This window comes from Ciconia boyciana, chromosome 18 (genome assembly GCF_034638445.1).
Source record: "Ciconia boyciana chromosome 18, ASM3463844v1, whole genome shotgun sequence".
Classification (NCBI taxonomy): Eukaryota; Metazoa; Chordata; class Aves; order Ciconiiformes; family Ciconiidae; genus Ciconia; species Ciconia boyciana.
Window position 1 is genome coordinate 5,451,817 of NC_132951.1, and position 15,237 is coordinate 5,467,053.

Below are 15,237 nucleotides of genomic sequence, written 5' to 3' on the forward strand. Positions count from 1 at the left end.
TCGAACGATGGTGGGTATGCATCCTTCATCTCGTCTGCGCGCCTTTGCTTCTGTCAGTGCCTTGCTCCAGCAGGCAATTGGATGAGATTGGAGCTGCGCAGAGGGACCGCAGCTCGCGGCGCTTGCCTGAAATACTGACATACACAGAACGGGATCCAGAAAGCAATCCAGAAAGCAACCTGCAGTGCCGCAGCTGAGCAGTGCCAGCGCTGAGCCCATGGACTACTTGACAGCCAGTGCTCTACTGTGGCTAAATAATGTCTTCTTCAAAGGACAGTAATTTGCATTGCCACAAGCCACGGACCTATATCTTGACCCAAGGTCATCCTTCCTATTCTTGACCATCATTTGAACTCATCACTCATCTACCAGTAGCCAACAAATCACCTCTGCATCCACCCAGATCCTCTCTCATTTCCCTGTGTGCTAAGACATGGGTAAATACCTGCTTCCCTTTCGAAAGCTGAGCATCCTGCACTGATTTGAGATGGAGAAGGTCAAGATGAGAATCTGCTCCCATCTGTGGGTGTTGTGCAGCCCAAGGTGGGAGTGCGGCCAGGGCTGGCTCGCTGCAGGTTACTTACATGCGTTGGGGGACCCGTTGGGGAGAGGCAGGTAGGATCCTGCTCGCCAAGACCTGGAGCGAAAGTTCTTCTTGCACTTGCCGCAGTCCTGCCCCGTGGTGTTGTGCTCGCACTCGCACTGAAGGCTGCCCTCTTTGAAGGTGCACAGGTTAGCGTGGAGGTTGCATTTACACCTGGAAGAGGAAGACAGGAGAAGAGCTGTCAGGTATTACTGCAACTCCTCCTTGCTCCTGGTGTAGTGCTGTCCATGTGCATGACATGGGCATGTCCATGGGCTGGGCTGGTTATCCCTTTCCTGTTCCTTCTGCAGGATTTTTTCACTGAACCCAGCTGTTTCCCCAGGTATCTGGTGCTGGGCTTACGATGTCCACGTCCTCACCCAAGGTGGATCTGCAGTCTCTATTCCAACATGACAGATACTTCACTCCCACTATCTGACTGCAGTAGCACAGATCATTTAATGGTAAGTCAACATCTCCAGCTGAGACTCCAGTAAGGAGTCACACACATTTTTCAGAAATCCAAGTGATTAGCTCCGATGTAGGCATTTACTTGGAGGCAGAGAGGACCGTCTCGAGCCTTAGCTGGAGAAGCATAGCTAGCACCGGTGGGACTCAGCCCCTTGACCCCTGTGCAGTGTGCTAAAGTCAAGAGCGTTTTCTCCTGTGGTGTGAAGTTGCACAGCACAAACCCTTTTCCCTAGATGCAGCACGGCCCCAGCCTGCTGTGACCAAAATAACACAGAGAACAAGTCACCATCAGAATCTGCCTTTTAATCCCTGCCTCATCAGAGAAGGCAACAACGAAAAACACTATTCAGCAATTTGCAAACATTAACAAACTTTTAATGAGCTGTAGTGCAGTATGCAGGGAATAATTATCTCTGTGCACAATAATTCCTGTTGCTCAGACTCCAGAGGTGACTTGCGCAGAGCACAGAGGCTGAGCCCATAACTCACACGTGGCTCTAGTGACTCCTGGGCCCCAGCTCAGGCCATCAGACAGAGACTTTGGGGACCAAAACCTCTCATTTGATTCCAGACAGTGGATCCCTAGCACAGCCCGCTGGTTTTTCACTGCTTCGTGCAATAATTTACACCCTCAGAAGCAGAACCATTAGAAAACAGTAATGCTGTGCCTTATGTGAATGGGTCGAGAAGTCTGACCAGGCAGCGCTTCATTTTACAGGGCTAATTGCATGAGATGCAGAGCTGAGGGGAACAAACCGCTTGCAGAGAAGATAGAGGAAACATGGCCTGCTTCTTCTCCTGCTCTGTCTGTGCTGGGATGAACAACCTGGATTAGGTTGGGAGCCACGAGCCGGGTCTCTCCTGGCTGCCGGCATTGTGCATGTCCGCCGGGTCCTGGTGCCGCTCCCCCTGTCCCTTGGAGCCCCCAGAGATGCTCCCCAGCCGCCTGCCTGACCCAAGGAGGCCACCTTTGCCATGCCTCTCCTCACGCATGGCTGGATAAGCTGACCTCATGTGTGATTTTTTTTCTCCCCCTCCCCTCCCTGTCCTTAATTCTAGCAAACCCCGCTCAGCGGCTAAGCATAAGCTGGATGAACAGTGTCTCTCTCCCCATCTTACAACCCGGCCCCGTCTCTGACCAAGCAGGGGAGGGAATATTGCAGTCTCTAAAAGGAAGGAAGGAAGAAAATGTGGTCCATGGAGCAGAGGCTGAGACACTCAGCATGCTCCACTTGAATCTGTGTGTTAGCGAGAGCTGGAGATGCCGCGTCACGGCTGAAAGCACTAACAGCCTCTGAGCATCAGTGCTCTGGGAGCAAGCCGTGAATCCGAGCAGCCGGGGGAAGGAAGCGGCTTTGACCGGTACCTACACACGAGTGATGCTGTATTTCAGCTGCTCCGTGTCCCCTCTGCCTCTGGTGAGGAAGGATTTCAGCTGAGCTGTCCCAGCCCTTTGGCAGAGGCAATGCCCAGCCCTGGGGTGCTGCGGAGCCTGACTCTGAATTATTCAGTGTCCACACAGCATGGCCTCCTTCTCTCGCTTCAAAATGAGCAGACAGGAGGAAAGCAGGCAAGATAGTGGGTTAAAGCAGGTCAAAGCCTCACCGCTGCCGCTTTGGGCCCAGCCTGAATCAGAGCAACAGCTTCTGGGAGCTGCAGCTCTCCTCCCTCCTGCCTCTGGTGGGAGCAAGGGGATGGGACCCAGCTCCAGGGCACAGCCTTAAAATCCAGCTGAGAGGGATTTTAAGAGCCCCAGGGGAGGTGGTACAAAGAAGGCAGGGCTTGACATCCCCCTTGTTTTCTCTGAAGTCTGGGATGACGTGGAGGGTAGCGCTTGGCTCCTGTCCTTGACCCTGCTAGTCTCGCAGTGGGGACATCAGCCCTAGGTGACCACCACCTGGTCCCCCCTGGTAGCCTGGGGCAGCCTCGATCACGCCACCTCCGCCTGTAGCACATCCTTGTTCCTGGCACCCCCTGCCAAGGGCAAAGCAGCCGTTTCAGGGTGCTTCTGCCGGCTCCAGGCTGCTGCCGTGCAGGAGGGTGAAACCCATTCACCATTAATTTGGCTCCAGCTACAAAACCTCCGCCAAGCAGCAGGACCCAGCCTTCTCACTACCAGGAGAGCAAGGCACGGATGCGTGCAGGAGGCAGTCAAATGTGCCTGCTTGTACACACACCCCGCTCCCTTGCTGCTGAGGAGGGCTGGGAGCTGAGCACCAGCTCCCGGGACAGACCCCCCCGCCTCCTGCCCCTGCAAAGGCACCTGCACGCTCCCCTGCCAGCGGGACGGGGACAGGGGTGCGTGCTCATGGATGTCCCCCAGCCACTGCGTGTACGGGTGATGGAGCACTGCTCTTCCCAGAGAAGATCCTTGCTTCCTAATTGGTGTAAACAAGGAAAATTAAATAAAGAGAAAGCAGAGGCAGCCAGTCACCCTGCCTGCCTGCGCCCGGGTCACTTATATTTCTCGCTGTTCGGCCCTTCAGCACTGTGCAAAAGTTTTGTTATCCAAAGGATCAATTTTACCGGGGAATTGCTTTCTGAATTCGACCTTTGAGGATCATCAATCTAAGCAGAGAACTATAACCCCAGCAAGCTGACCCCGCAACACAGCACTTTTCAGCCCAATCAATCAGGCTGCATTATTTAATAGCGAACAGCCAAGCGCCTTCAGCCAGCCCCGATTGCCAACCCCATTTTGTGTGAAGGTTTCTGCATCCGGGCCTCCCTGCTGCTCGTGCTCGGCAGCTCGGCTTTAACCCCTTCTTCAGGCTTCTCTGCCTCCTCCTCTGGGCCTGCAGCCCAAGCACGTGAGCTCGCCGACGGTCTGTGCACAACGTCTTTCCCCAGCCAAGATCCAGCTGGTGGAGACTGGAGTAAATGACATTAGCCCAGTCCCCTGGGTGGGAGCTGCTAGTCCTGCTTGCCTCCACTCATCTTCCTTGGGCGGCCAGCCATCACAGGAAAGAGAGGATGAAGGGAAAGGTTAGGAGCTACTTAGCAATGAGGCTTAAATAGCAGCAGTGGGGCAGACACCTGCGCCGTGTCCTGCAGAAGGCAGCTTTGGCCCCGCTCCACTCCCGGGGCTGCTCCAGCAAAGGGCTGGTTGCAATATGGTCTCTTTGGCTCCGGAGGTGATCCGAAGAGCTGGGAGTGTTTCTGGTCTCTAGCTCATGGGTCAAGGCTAGCGGTGACGACACTGTTTGTCGGTAAGCATTCAGAGCCCACGTAGGATGCAGCCGTGGTGGGGCACAGCCTGGAGGAGAGCATCCCCAGCACACACCCAGAAGGAGCTACAGCACCCACGGGCACCCTCCATGGCCTGGGGACACCCGGGTCCTGCACTGGGCTGTTAGCGGGTGCACACAACTGCGTTTTGCATTAAACAGAAAGTGGCTCGCACTGTTCCTCGGCAAAAGTTGCTGGAGCAATGACTGGCCCAATGCATTATAGTTTGCGCGACGGGGTATTTATGAGTTTATTTTAGTGCAGGTCGTTCAGCTGCTGCCTGCCCTCAGAGTGGTGCAGTGTGGTCTGACGCTGCCAATGCCTCCACCAGGGAACATCATGGAGCTTGGAGCGCCAAGGAAAGTTTACAGGAAAGTGTCCTTTTTTTTTTTTTTTCCTTTTTCTTTTTTTTTACAGCCATAAAGAACAGTTTGCCGTCCCTGCATTTCTCCAAGTCAGCATCCTGGAGGTCACAGCAGCGAGCGGTTGGAGAGGCGTCTGGTGCCAAGCCCACGTGCGAGGGAAGGAGATGCCTGTGCGCAGGCTTTGAAAGGGGGTGCAGCTGGGGGTGAGTGCCGCAAACCTGCAGGAGCCACACAGGGAGTGGGAAAGCAGCCCCTGTCCCTGAGCTTTCATTAAGAATGACTTTTGAAATAATTTTAAAAAGCCATCCCACCCCTTTGCTTTCCTTCCAAGGATCCTTACGTGTTTTACAACCTCTTTTCTGTCCATAACCCCACTTGCAGAGCAGGGAAGTACGGTGGAGAAAGGCAAAGAGCATCTCTTCATCCTTCTCCCTCCCTGTGGGGCTGAGCCAGACAGACCTTGGGGTGCTGGCACCCCCCGTTCAGGCCTGGCGCCGTGACCCTGCTGCTGTGTTGGGTAGGGCTGGAGACCCAGAGAGCTGCTCTGTCCCCATACGCCTCTCAGCCAGCTCCCACCATGGCCCAATCCTGCCTTGCCCCGAGCTCCTTAAAAAAGACATGGGGCAACAGAAGTCCACTACAGTGGGCCACCACCTCCCTTCCAAGTCTCTTCCCAGTCCAGCCTGTGGTCTCATCTCCACCCCGTGCGCAGCCCCAGCATGGCCCCAGGGATGCTGTGAAGCCCTGGTCCCCTCCTGCTGGCTCCAGGGCCACCGGGCTCCTGCTTTCCCCGCCATCGCTGCCTTGGCAGTGGTGCCCCCCTGCTCCCTTTCCGGTTGCCCGAGCCGGCGCTGGGGAGAGGCAGCGCACAGCGGAGCGCTGCTAATGACTGCCATCCAAAGGAAGGCTTATGATAGCTTTCCCCTCAATTGTTTGCTCTCACTGTAATTGATGAGCCTTTAATGAGTCCCATGGGACGATGTGTTTGAAGGGAGCTCTTTCCTCTCTGTCCCCGAGGAAAACGATGTTTCAACTGATCTCGGCTCTCGGGGAAACATGAATAACTCTTCTCCATCTCTCTATTGTCATCCCCAGCCGTTGCTCGCAGCATGCTCCGGCAGCTGCCTGGCCATGGCTTACCCACTTTTTACCTGCTCCTTTGCAACTGTTTTGGCAGCTCAGCAAAAGCAGGGAGCAAATATTTTGGGCAAAGCATAACAGGCGCTGAGCTTGGATTGTTTCTGGCCCATCTGTGCGTGCAGAAGCAGGTAAAAATAGCTTCTAATGGCTGGGCCATGGAAGAAGCACCGTCCCTTTGTGGAGAGCAGTTATATTAGGATTTGCCTTGCTGGGAGGTCGCTCCGGCAGAGGTTCGCTATTGCCAGTGACCAAAGTAGGGCTGAAAGGGCTGAAGAAGGCGTCGGCAGCTCATTCATCCCAGGAGCAGGGCTGGGAGTGTAACTGAGCCTGCGGTCCAGGGGCTGAACGGGGAGGAAAAGCCATTTTAATGCGTTGTTTTTTTCCTCTCAAACCAGGGAGAGAGGCTTCTGGGTTTCACTGCTTTTTGCAGAGCCAAAAAACTGACACCCCCCCCCCCCCTTAGGTCAGAGGGACATGTTGTGAGTGTGTTTTTTTCCTTGTGGGTTTTCACTTTTGGTTGTGTGGTAGGGATGGATGAGTCCTCCCGGAGGGGAGGAACCCTCCTCGCTGCCCTTCGAAATGATTTGAGGTTTGGGTTACAAAGAGGAGACAATTTAAAAGATGCCAAAGTGGAAAGCACGCTAGCTGGCTGTTCCCATTCGAGAGGCTATTTATTTTAAATAAGTTGACACTCACCAGCTGTCAAGATCCTGCTGACTGGTGGAACATTATTTACATTCAAAGCTGTCTTAAAAAGCAAACACAAAACCAAACTTCCCCATTAGGGGGTCTGGCAACAGAAGGGAGGAAGGGTGAAGAGGACATCACACGGATACGTGAACATAAATATTTGCAGAGTAATGTGTATAAATGCTCTTGGTCTTTCTCCTGGAATGCAATAATGCCGGCAATTGAGTTCATTGGCCAAATTGAATTTGGGCTCCTATAGAAGTCTCTTTATATTAAGTGCTTTAACATACATCACCTTCTCAGGCTATCGATGAAATTCTATTATCCGCTCAGGGCCGGACGCAACTCGGCAACAAAATCGGAGGGGAAATAAAAACCTTCACAAACTGAAGCCAGGAGCAGGTAATAGGACCTTGGGCATCTGTCTCCGGCTATTGACAAAGTGTCACGAGTGTCTGGGGGAAGGAGGAGCTCTCCGGGTTTCTCGCTAACTCCCTCCCTCCCGCTCAGCAAGTTTCCCCTCCATCTCGCTGCAGTGGGAGTAAAAACCTTTATGAGACTCCAGGAAAGCCAAGCAAACAGTTGCTGCGCATTAACTTAATTTAACTATATGACCAAGAGCAAGATTTTGCTTGAACTCAAGCTAATTCCAGCTTGGAGGAATGCCAGGGAAATTCAGCCATCCAGCTCTCGGGGGCTGCCCAGCACGGAGGTGAGGACGGGCCGAGGAACGCGGCGCACGATTGGCGCAGACTTGGCCGTCCTTGACACGAGGATGCTGTTACCTCCTGGGACCCGAAGTCTGGCTGCCAGGAGCTGCGGGGGAAGGAGCGGGGCCAGGCGCAGGCGGTGCTCGCCCTGGTTGTCATGGTCTTCCCAAAGCTGCTGAGCACGGGCGGAGGCTGGCCATGGGCTGCAGGGGCGTTGGGCTAGTTCTTGGGGGACGTGTGGGTGAGCCCGTGGCTATTCTGGAGGTAACGCTCCGGCACTGGGGCTGGGCAAGCTCAGCTGGGGAAGCCCACGCTCTCACAGATCATTTACCCCAGGTCCCTGCCTGTCCCCCTTTGCGAAGCAGCGGTGGTGCAGCTGGCAGGTCCCACCCTGCTCCTCAGGGAAAGGTGCTCAACGGGGCATCGGCCATTACACAAAATCTAAGACCCTCAACAAGAGACTGTTCCACGGACCAAACCTGCTTCTTTCCTCCCTTTTAGAGACCCCTTTGTTGGAGAAGTCGAGTTTGGCAGGAGGCTCTCCAACAACTTCACCAACAGAGCCAGAAGGAGGAATGTCCAAGCAGGGCAAAGCAGCCTGGGGCAGGCGGGACACGCTTTGCACTGGCACCCCCAGTTCGAGCTGAGCTACAACTGCAGGGGAAGCGTGCTGAGGTGCCGTCATTGCCGTCCTCTGACAGAAGCAGGAGGCAGCCTCCAGGGGCTGAGCAGGAACTGCTTCATATTTAACAGCAATACAGCATCGAGCACCCCTGCATCTTGAGAGTCACGAAGAAGGCAGAAAAGAGTATCCCTGCATGTGGGTACCACTGACGATGAACCAGCCTGATTTATTTGAGGAGGTGCTCTGGGGGATGGCCTTGATCCTCCAGGTCTGGAGTGCCTGATCCTGTCTGCTGGCATCAGGATAACAGGCTGGGTGAATTTGTTCTGCTCCGCTAGCGCAAACTCACCACTCCAAGTCACGCAGAGAGCAAAGCCTCCCGGAGAGCATCTGCGCATGGCACCGAGAACTGCACAAGGGGAAGGCAGGGACCAAAACAGGGGAACATAGAGGGCCTTTCCTTTCAGTTCTTTTGTGTAAGCAAAAGAGAAGCCAAGGAAACCCTCCGAAAGGCAATTGGTGAGGAGAGGAAAGGAAATGCTGTTGCAAAACTGGAAACCTCATCTTCTTGTTGGTGCCTCTTTGGCCTGAGCAAAGCCCGGGATGAGGCTTACATGGAGCTGCTCAGTGATGAGTAACGCTCCCTCCTCCTGCCTTCCTCCAGGGACTGCTCATCACCGGCAGGATGGGCAGACAGACAGACAGACAGAGCATGCACTGGGGCAGGGGAGGATGAAGCAGAGAAATCTTAATAATCGGCCTAAAATTGATTCACTTCTGCTCAATCTGATTTCTCCTAACTGGATCCACATGTCCTGGCCATGGCACATTAACTTCAATTATGGCTTATTAATGTCTCCGTGATGGAGCGTGCCCTGCTGAGCACTGAGGTGACTGACGTTATGAAGGGGAAAAAATTACTCCAAAGAGACATGGTGTGTAATGGAAAGAGAATCGGCAGCTTTCATCGCGCCGGCCATCAGTCCTGGCAGCCAGGAAAACTCATTCACCCATTCCTGAGAAGATGACCGAGCTCATTGCTGCACCGATGAGAAAACTAAGTGGTGAACAGTGATCTGCGGGGAAAAGTCTTTCCGCTTCCCTTCCCCACCCTGCCTGGCACACACACAGGCACCCAGGCCAAGGGCTTGCTCGTGTCTATTCCTGTCTTGACTCCTCTGCATCTCCAGTTACTCTGCAGATCAATAGGGACAGGATGGAAGAAGGAAAAAAAAAAGAAAAGAAAAAGATACCAAGAAGAAAGAGAGTAAAAATAAACTGTGAGCCATGAACGGAGAAATGGACCTGGCTGAGGCTGTGGGAGGAGGACATGCAGATGGAGGAGGCAGAGGAGGCCCTGAAGCACCAGCCCATTGCACCAACACCCAGGAAGAGAGCAGTGACCCTCAGGATTCACCAGACCCGCTGGAGATCCTGACAAACTCTTGACTCCCCCGTCCATCCGGCCCACAGGAGGAGAGAAGGCAGCAAACTCCTTCTCCTTCTCCCCATGCCCTTTGCTCTGTCTCTATCTGCTTTTTCCAAAAGCTCTGGGAGATCGCGGTGAGGGGTTTTCTGTGGTGGGAAGCAGAGGGGTGAAGGACAGGGTGTGCTCGGATGGGGGACCAGGAGCACGCAGGCCAAGGGCATCAGTGAAACCTCTCTGAACCCACCAGCTAAGGCTGCAACATGAGAAACTGCCCAGGCCCACGGTCTGCTCTGAGGGCAAAGCGTTTTGCTCTTCCCTTGACCGTGAGCATCAACTGGAAGTGAGCTGCCATGTGTCTCATCGCCCTGTGGGCACTGCCAGCTGCCTGCCAAAATCCTGGTGCCGTACAGGCTCCTCTGATGGCACGCACTGCTCCTCTGATGGCACACACTGCTCCTCTGATGGCACGCACTGCTCCTCTGATGGCACGCACCGCGGCCGGGCACCACTCCTCTGTCCTCCTGGGGCTGCTCATGTCTCTAAGTCACCGGCTCCTCTGCTGTCCTGGTGGGATTTTCTGGCTGATTTTTGCCTTTGAGCCTTCACGTCTTCATAATTATCTTCCCTCTCATTTCCATGACCCCTGTAGCGACTCCCTAACAGCCCCCCATTTTATCTAGGCACTTTCCTCCTGTTCCATGGCATGGGTCCATCCCCAGCCCTGCCCGCCCTGCCTCCCCCCTTCCCGGCGCAGCGCTCCTGTCAGGCTCGCATTGATTTCTCCTCTCTTCCTCTCAATAACCCACCCCTTGTTGAGCCGTACACAAGATTTAATTTGGTTTTAGTCCCTGCACTGTAACTGGCTTTGCTTACAGCTGGAATTAGATTGCTTTCCAGTGAAAAAACCTGCTTGCTGGGACCAGAATAATCACAGGAGGTGAGTTAATTCACATGAAGCTTCTCCACCTTATACACCACTTATCCACAGCTCCTCAGCCGGTCGTCCTGCCCTGCCCTGCACCCGTCGGAGCTGGAAGACTCAGCCCAGGACAGGCATCAACTTCTTCCCTGCCTAGGATGAGTGTTCCCTTCTCCTGGGGACCAGCCCAGCAAGTGGGGACAGCTGGGGAGAGGTGGAGCAAAGCAAAGCTAGGTCTTGCTGTAGCTCAGGACTTGGAGTTTGGGCCAGAAAAAGCAGATTTCAGAGTTTTCTTTGTCCTCGGCCAAGGAAAAGCCCTCTTCTCCCGGCTGCATTGGAAGAGTCACTGTCAGGCAGCTCGTGGTGAGCGGAGCCAAGAGGGAAGTGGAGGCGAGCAGGAGCCACTGCTCTGCAGCAGCCGTGGGCGGCCGTCCACGCGGGCAGCCGTCCACGCGGGCAGCGTGCCAGCTCCGGAGGGAGGCCACCAGGAATTAGCCAACAAACCCCAACCCTTCTCTTTCCTGCACCAGCAAAAAAAAGCAGCATTGCAGCTTCCACTGGGCGTTCGCAGCCTGACCCTCCCTCGCCAGCGCTGTCCTCGGGGTGCGGGCAGCTGTGGACTCTCAGATGTCTCACAGAGGTTGTGCCCCCCCTCTCCCTGGGGTGTTCGAAGGGGCTTTCCTCCCCTGCCCTAGTTGGGCACAAAGTGAACATCAACTGGATGTTGATGTTCTTTTCACAAAGTTCGTAGGGGTTTTATCTCTTGAAGCAATCTCTGCTGCTATTAAATGGTATTAAATTTGGACAGTGCGTTCAAAACATGCTGGGGGACTGGTGGGGGGAGGAAGACAGCCGACAACTAGCGAGGTGCTGGTTTGTGGAGAATCCCACCCGCAGAGCCAGAAATTAAGTACTGAAGTGACGTATCTTGCACAAGGCAGGCAGAAAAGGTAACGGTCTCTGGGGAGGAAGGCATTCATAGGACACTGAGAGTATTTTAACATGTATCTTAAAGCATCAAGTATCCCAAAGGTGCTGTAGGTGCAGTAACAAGCCCTTGGTTACCTGCACAGTCATCTCCGTGCTTGAGAGCCAAAGGTCATTGCACAAGGGCATCAAATATTTAATCCTAATTTACCACTTTCTCAGCTGAAAACTCTGCATCCCTGTTACAGAGCCTAACCAGCCCGGATAAATTGATACACCAGCTCCAACCCTTCCCACCAGCCGCCCCGGTCAGCGTGGGCTTTGGCTGGGAATTCATCCGTGGCTTTGCCACCGCTGTCGGTAACACCAAGCGTCCCTGCGGGCAGCTCGGCTGCCTGGGGGGAGCGGGGCCGCGGCAGACAGAGCCGGGGGCAGGACTGGCTGTGGAGGGGAAGGCAACGCGCTGGCCTTGCCTCTCTCCTTTGCCAGCTTTCCTTTCACCCTCTTTGCTTTGCTGTTTTGCCCCATCCTGAGCTGTTCTGAGGACCGTGGATATTTAGTACGCCTGGCAATACTTCTTATGGGCAGGTGTAAAATGTCTCTCTGCCCTTACCCATACAGAGGCACACTGCACCGAAACCCGGGCGCTTGCGGAAGCGTGCGGCGGTGCTCTCCCGCACCTCTGCCCGTGTGCCTGAGCCCCCCGGGGCTCCTCTCCGAGCCATCCCGGTGGCGGGCCCACCGACGTGCCGCCAGCCGAGCTGAGAGCCACGGCCGCTCATCCCACACAGGCAGCTGTGCTGCGAGAGAGAACAAGCCCCTCTGCCTGCTGCTGCCCTCACCGCTGCCTCCTGCCTCCCCCCGCGGGAGCAAAGGGCTCTCCCGTCCCTCGCTGCAGCTTCCTTCCCCTTGGAGCACATTCAAAGCCAGCCTTGGTGGCACCTGCAAAACATTTTTGCTTGCAAGCCTCAGAAGCAAACAGTTTGGAACCAATACAAACGGCTCCTCTGTCGCTGTGGTGATTCTTGTTAGCACGGGGTGGGTGAGGGGGAGATTATTCCCCTCTCGCCTGTAAGTCTCGCACAAGCTGAATCCACAAGCTGGATGGGAAATTAGCCATCTCGGCATTTTTCCACCTTACTTTGCTTTTTCAGTTGATGTCATAATGTAACTTACGGCATTGTACAGAGAAATGAAAAACAAAAACCAGGAGAAACAAGCCCCTTCCTGCCTTCCCCTGCCCCAGATCTGTCAGGTGGTTACCCTCGCCCCAAACTTCATCTGCTGGAGCCAGGGCTGCTCCGGGGCTGCAGGACTGACTTGGGATGAGCCATCCTGCTTGTACTGGCAGCAAGCTGGAGTTCGGCGAGGCGAGCCTCATTCCTCATCCCCCCAGATCCACTAGCGTCACCCCGGAGATTTTTGGGCAGAGGCTGCCTGTGTTTGCACAGCTGGGGACAGGGTATCGGAGGGAACTCAGACCCTGACTGTCCGTCCAGGCCGTGTCCCAGCTCCCCTGGGCACCGGCTCCGGGAGGACACAGCCCTTCTCTCAGACACTCCCATGCCAGCCTTGGAGATGCCCCAGCCATTCCCTGCAAGGACACATCTGTTTTACTACCGATGCTGTCCTGCCTTGGGAGAGAGGGTATCAGAGGGAGAAACACCGATAATCTTATCGGTCAACAGAAACACTGATGGCTTAGTTTTCTAGCAGTAACCCTCTTCTCATCCCTCCAAGAAGAGACGCCCAAAGAAATACAGCAGCCGTTACCTGCCAGTGACTTCAATGTTGGAGACGGCATAGAAGTACTTGTACAAGTTCTCCCTCTGCACGTAGGTGCCCCCCAGGGCCGGTCTCAGCAATCTCATCCGCAGGTCGGTCACGGTGAAGAAGTCCTTGAGCCCTTTGGCGCTCTCCAGCCGGGTGTACAAGTTGTCCATGTTCTTGAGGTCAGGGCCAGCGAAGATGGCAAAGCGATCCCTCACCTCGAACCGGACGGTCTTCTCTTTTTTGGAGCCCGCCCAGCGGGAATACTCCTCCGTGCAGAGGACCCTGTTGGCACTGGTGGTGGAGAGGTCCCGGACCCTCCGTGCTGGCATGCTGAAGGCCTCCATGCAGTCATCCGCGTAATATTGGTACGGGTGCCAAGTCCTCCCGTTGTCCAGCGACTTCTCCAGCATCATGATGGTGGGTCGGCCATACTCGAAGGTTATCACGATGTCATCCGTCAGCTCGATGCTCTTGTTCCAGGACAGCGTGATGTTGGCCAGCAGCGGCTCTGGGTACCGGCGCCATGTCACGCTTTGCCAGTACGTGGCCAGCCCTTCGTCCTCGCTGTCAAACATGAGTTTTGGCGGGTGGGCCAGGTCGGGGTTGGAGGCATCGCACTCGTCGCTGCACAGGTACGGGTTCTCCTGGAACAACAACAACGGTCACAAGAGAAGAAAGGCAACGCCTGGGCATCACATGGGCACCGCGGGCACGCGGCCGAGCTCGCACCATTACTGGGCCCTGGTTTTAGCTGCTTGTGTCAAACGTTAGCTGCTGGGCCGAACTGGAGTATGCCAGGCATCTGGCTCTGCAGGATGCTGTTTCTGAGCATGAATTTAAGACAGAAATACATGGCTTTGCCTTTGCTATAAGAACAGCTGAGCTGTTTCCTTTGAAAGGCCCTTTGGGAGAGGGCCTTTCAATTTGGCACGGGGGCAATTTTCATAGAAAGCGCTTTCCCCGAGACGGTCTCTGAGAAGCCTCGCTTAAGGTTGGCCGAGTTACAAGCCTATGGAAAGCTGCGTTCACCCCTGCTCCCTTGCAAGAACCGAATGGCTGAAATCCCCAAAGCACATCCGTGCCTCTGATGGCTCCTGATGCCAAATGGGCTGGGGACACACCGTCTCCCCAGCGCCTCTGAGCACAGCTGGAGGAGGGAAACCCGATTTCCCCAGGTCTGAGCTGGGAGAGGACTGGGCAGCAGTGGAGAGAGCAGAGATTTGTGCTCCCAGTGTCTCCGCTGTCCCCAGGACAGCACCCTGGCCTCGGGGACAGGCAGAGCAGGTATGCTTGGGGTGCGCCTGCTCAGCCCAATGTGATGACCGTTGCTGGTCACTCCTCAGTTCAACCTACCTAAACTAACCAGAGGCTGAGCTGACAGGGGATCAGGAAGGGAACGGGGCAGGCAGCTCTCTGCCCGCCTGCCAGCGCCCAGAAGGGACCCGGGACTCCCACAGCCTAAACACCATCCCCAGCCACTTGCTGCTTGTCCAGGTTTGCCTTAGCCCATGGCAAATACAAGGGAACGTGAGTTAATGTCTGTCTTTGCAGAAACCGAGTTATGTAGCTGTGCCTGGCAGCGCCCCTGCCCGTGGGGACGGGCGCTTCCCAAGCCGTGCTGCCTTCCCCAGCTGCAGGCAGGAGGTGCAATGGTCCTCACCCGCCCGCAGGGACCACGGTGGGAAGGATGGCTCATCCCATCCAGACGACAACGTCCGCTGCCACGTTACTCATTGCCTGCAGGCCTGGGCAATGGGAGAAAAGGCCCAGCCGTCCCATTTTGCCCACAAGTGACAGTGCATGGCCAAGCTTGCATGTTTTGCAGGGACACATGCACGCACCCACATGTGCTGAACTGCACTAAGGACATATTGTCAAGGTCACGCACCAGACGTTGAAGTTTTGGAGGCGGGCATCAGGGTTAGCTGTGCCAATGGGTTTATTGCTCATCTGCATGTGTGTTAAAGCCCTTCATTACTTGCCCTGCAGCCCCTGCCTCTGGGAGCGTGTGGGTCAGACCTGCCTTGGGGATGACGTGGGGCTGTGTTATAGTGGGTACCATCCACAAAAAACCCTCTGCAACACACTGCAAATCTTTTTTGCATATGAAGCATCTCTTTGCTGTCGCTTTACTTCCCTCTCGGACTCAAAATCCAGAGGATCGGGGAGGGAGAGGGATTGGTAGGACGGTGGGCTCTGCTGTGGCGGGACCCCGGTCGGGGAGGCAGAGCCACCTGGCAGAGGAGGAGGTGATAAAGCAGCTGGGGCTGCTCAGAGCTGATGGCTGGAGGCGAGGACCCTGCTGGGGTGCGAGGTCTGGCCCTGCCGAGCGCAGTGGACTTGCAAGGTAAGACCGAGCCGGGTTTTGTGGTTTGGT

The 15,237-nt window shown here is 55.3% G+C and overlaps 1 protein-coding gene across 3 annotated transcripts in view; it reads right to left on the minus strand.

Annotated features, from left to right (window-relative positions):
• The window catches only part of NTNG2 (netrin G2), a 52,936-nt gene that overhangs the window by 15,609 nt on the left and 22,090 nt on the right, over nucleotides 1–15,237 (minus strand). For all 3 annotated transcript variants that reach the window (XM_072883042.1, XM_072883041.1, XM_072883043.1), the window contains exons 3-4: nucleotides 12,861–13,504; nucleotides 585–757 (exon numbers count right to left, since the gene is read on the minus strand). In XM_072883042.1, the coding sequence (XP_072739143.1) occupies nucleotides 585–757; nucleotides 12,861–13,504 (817 nt within the window). The remainder of the gene's footprint in view (nucleotides 1–584; nucleotides 758–12,860; nucleotides 13,505–15,237) is intronic.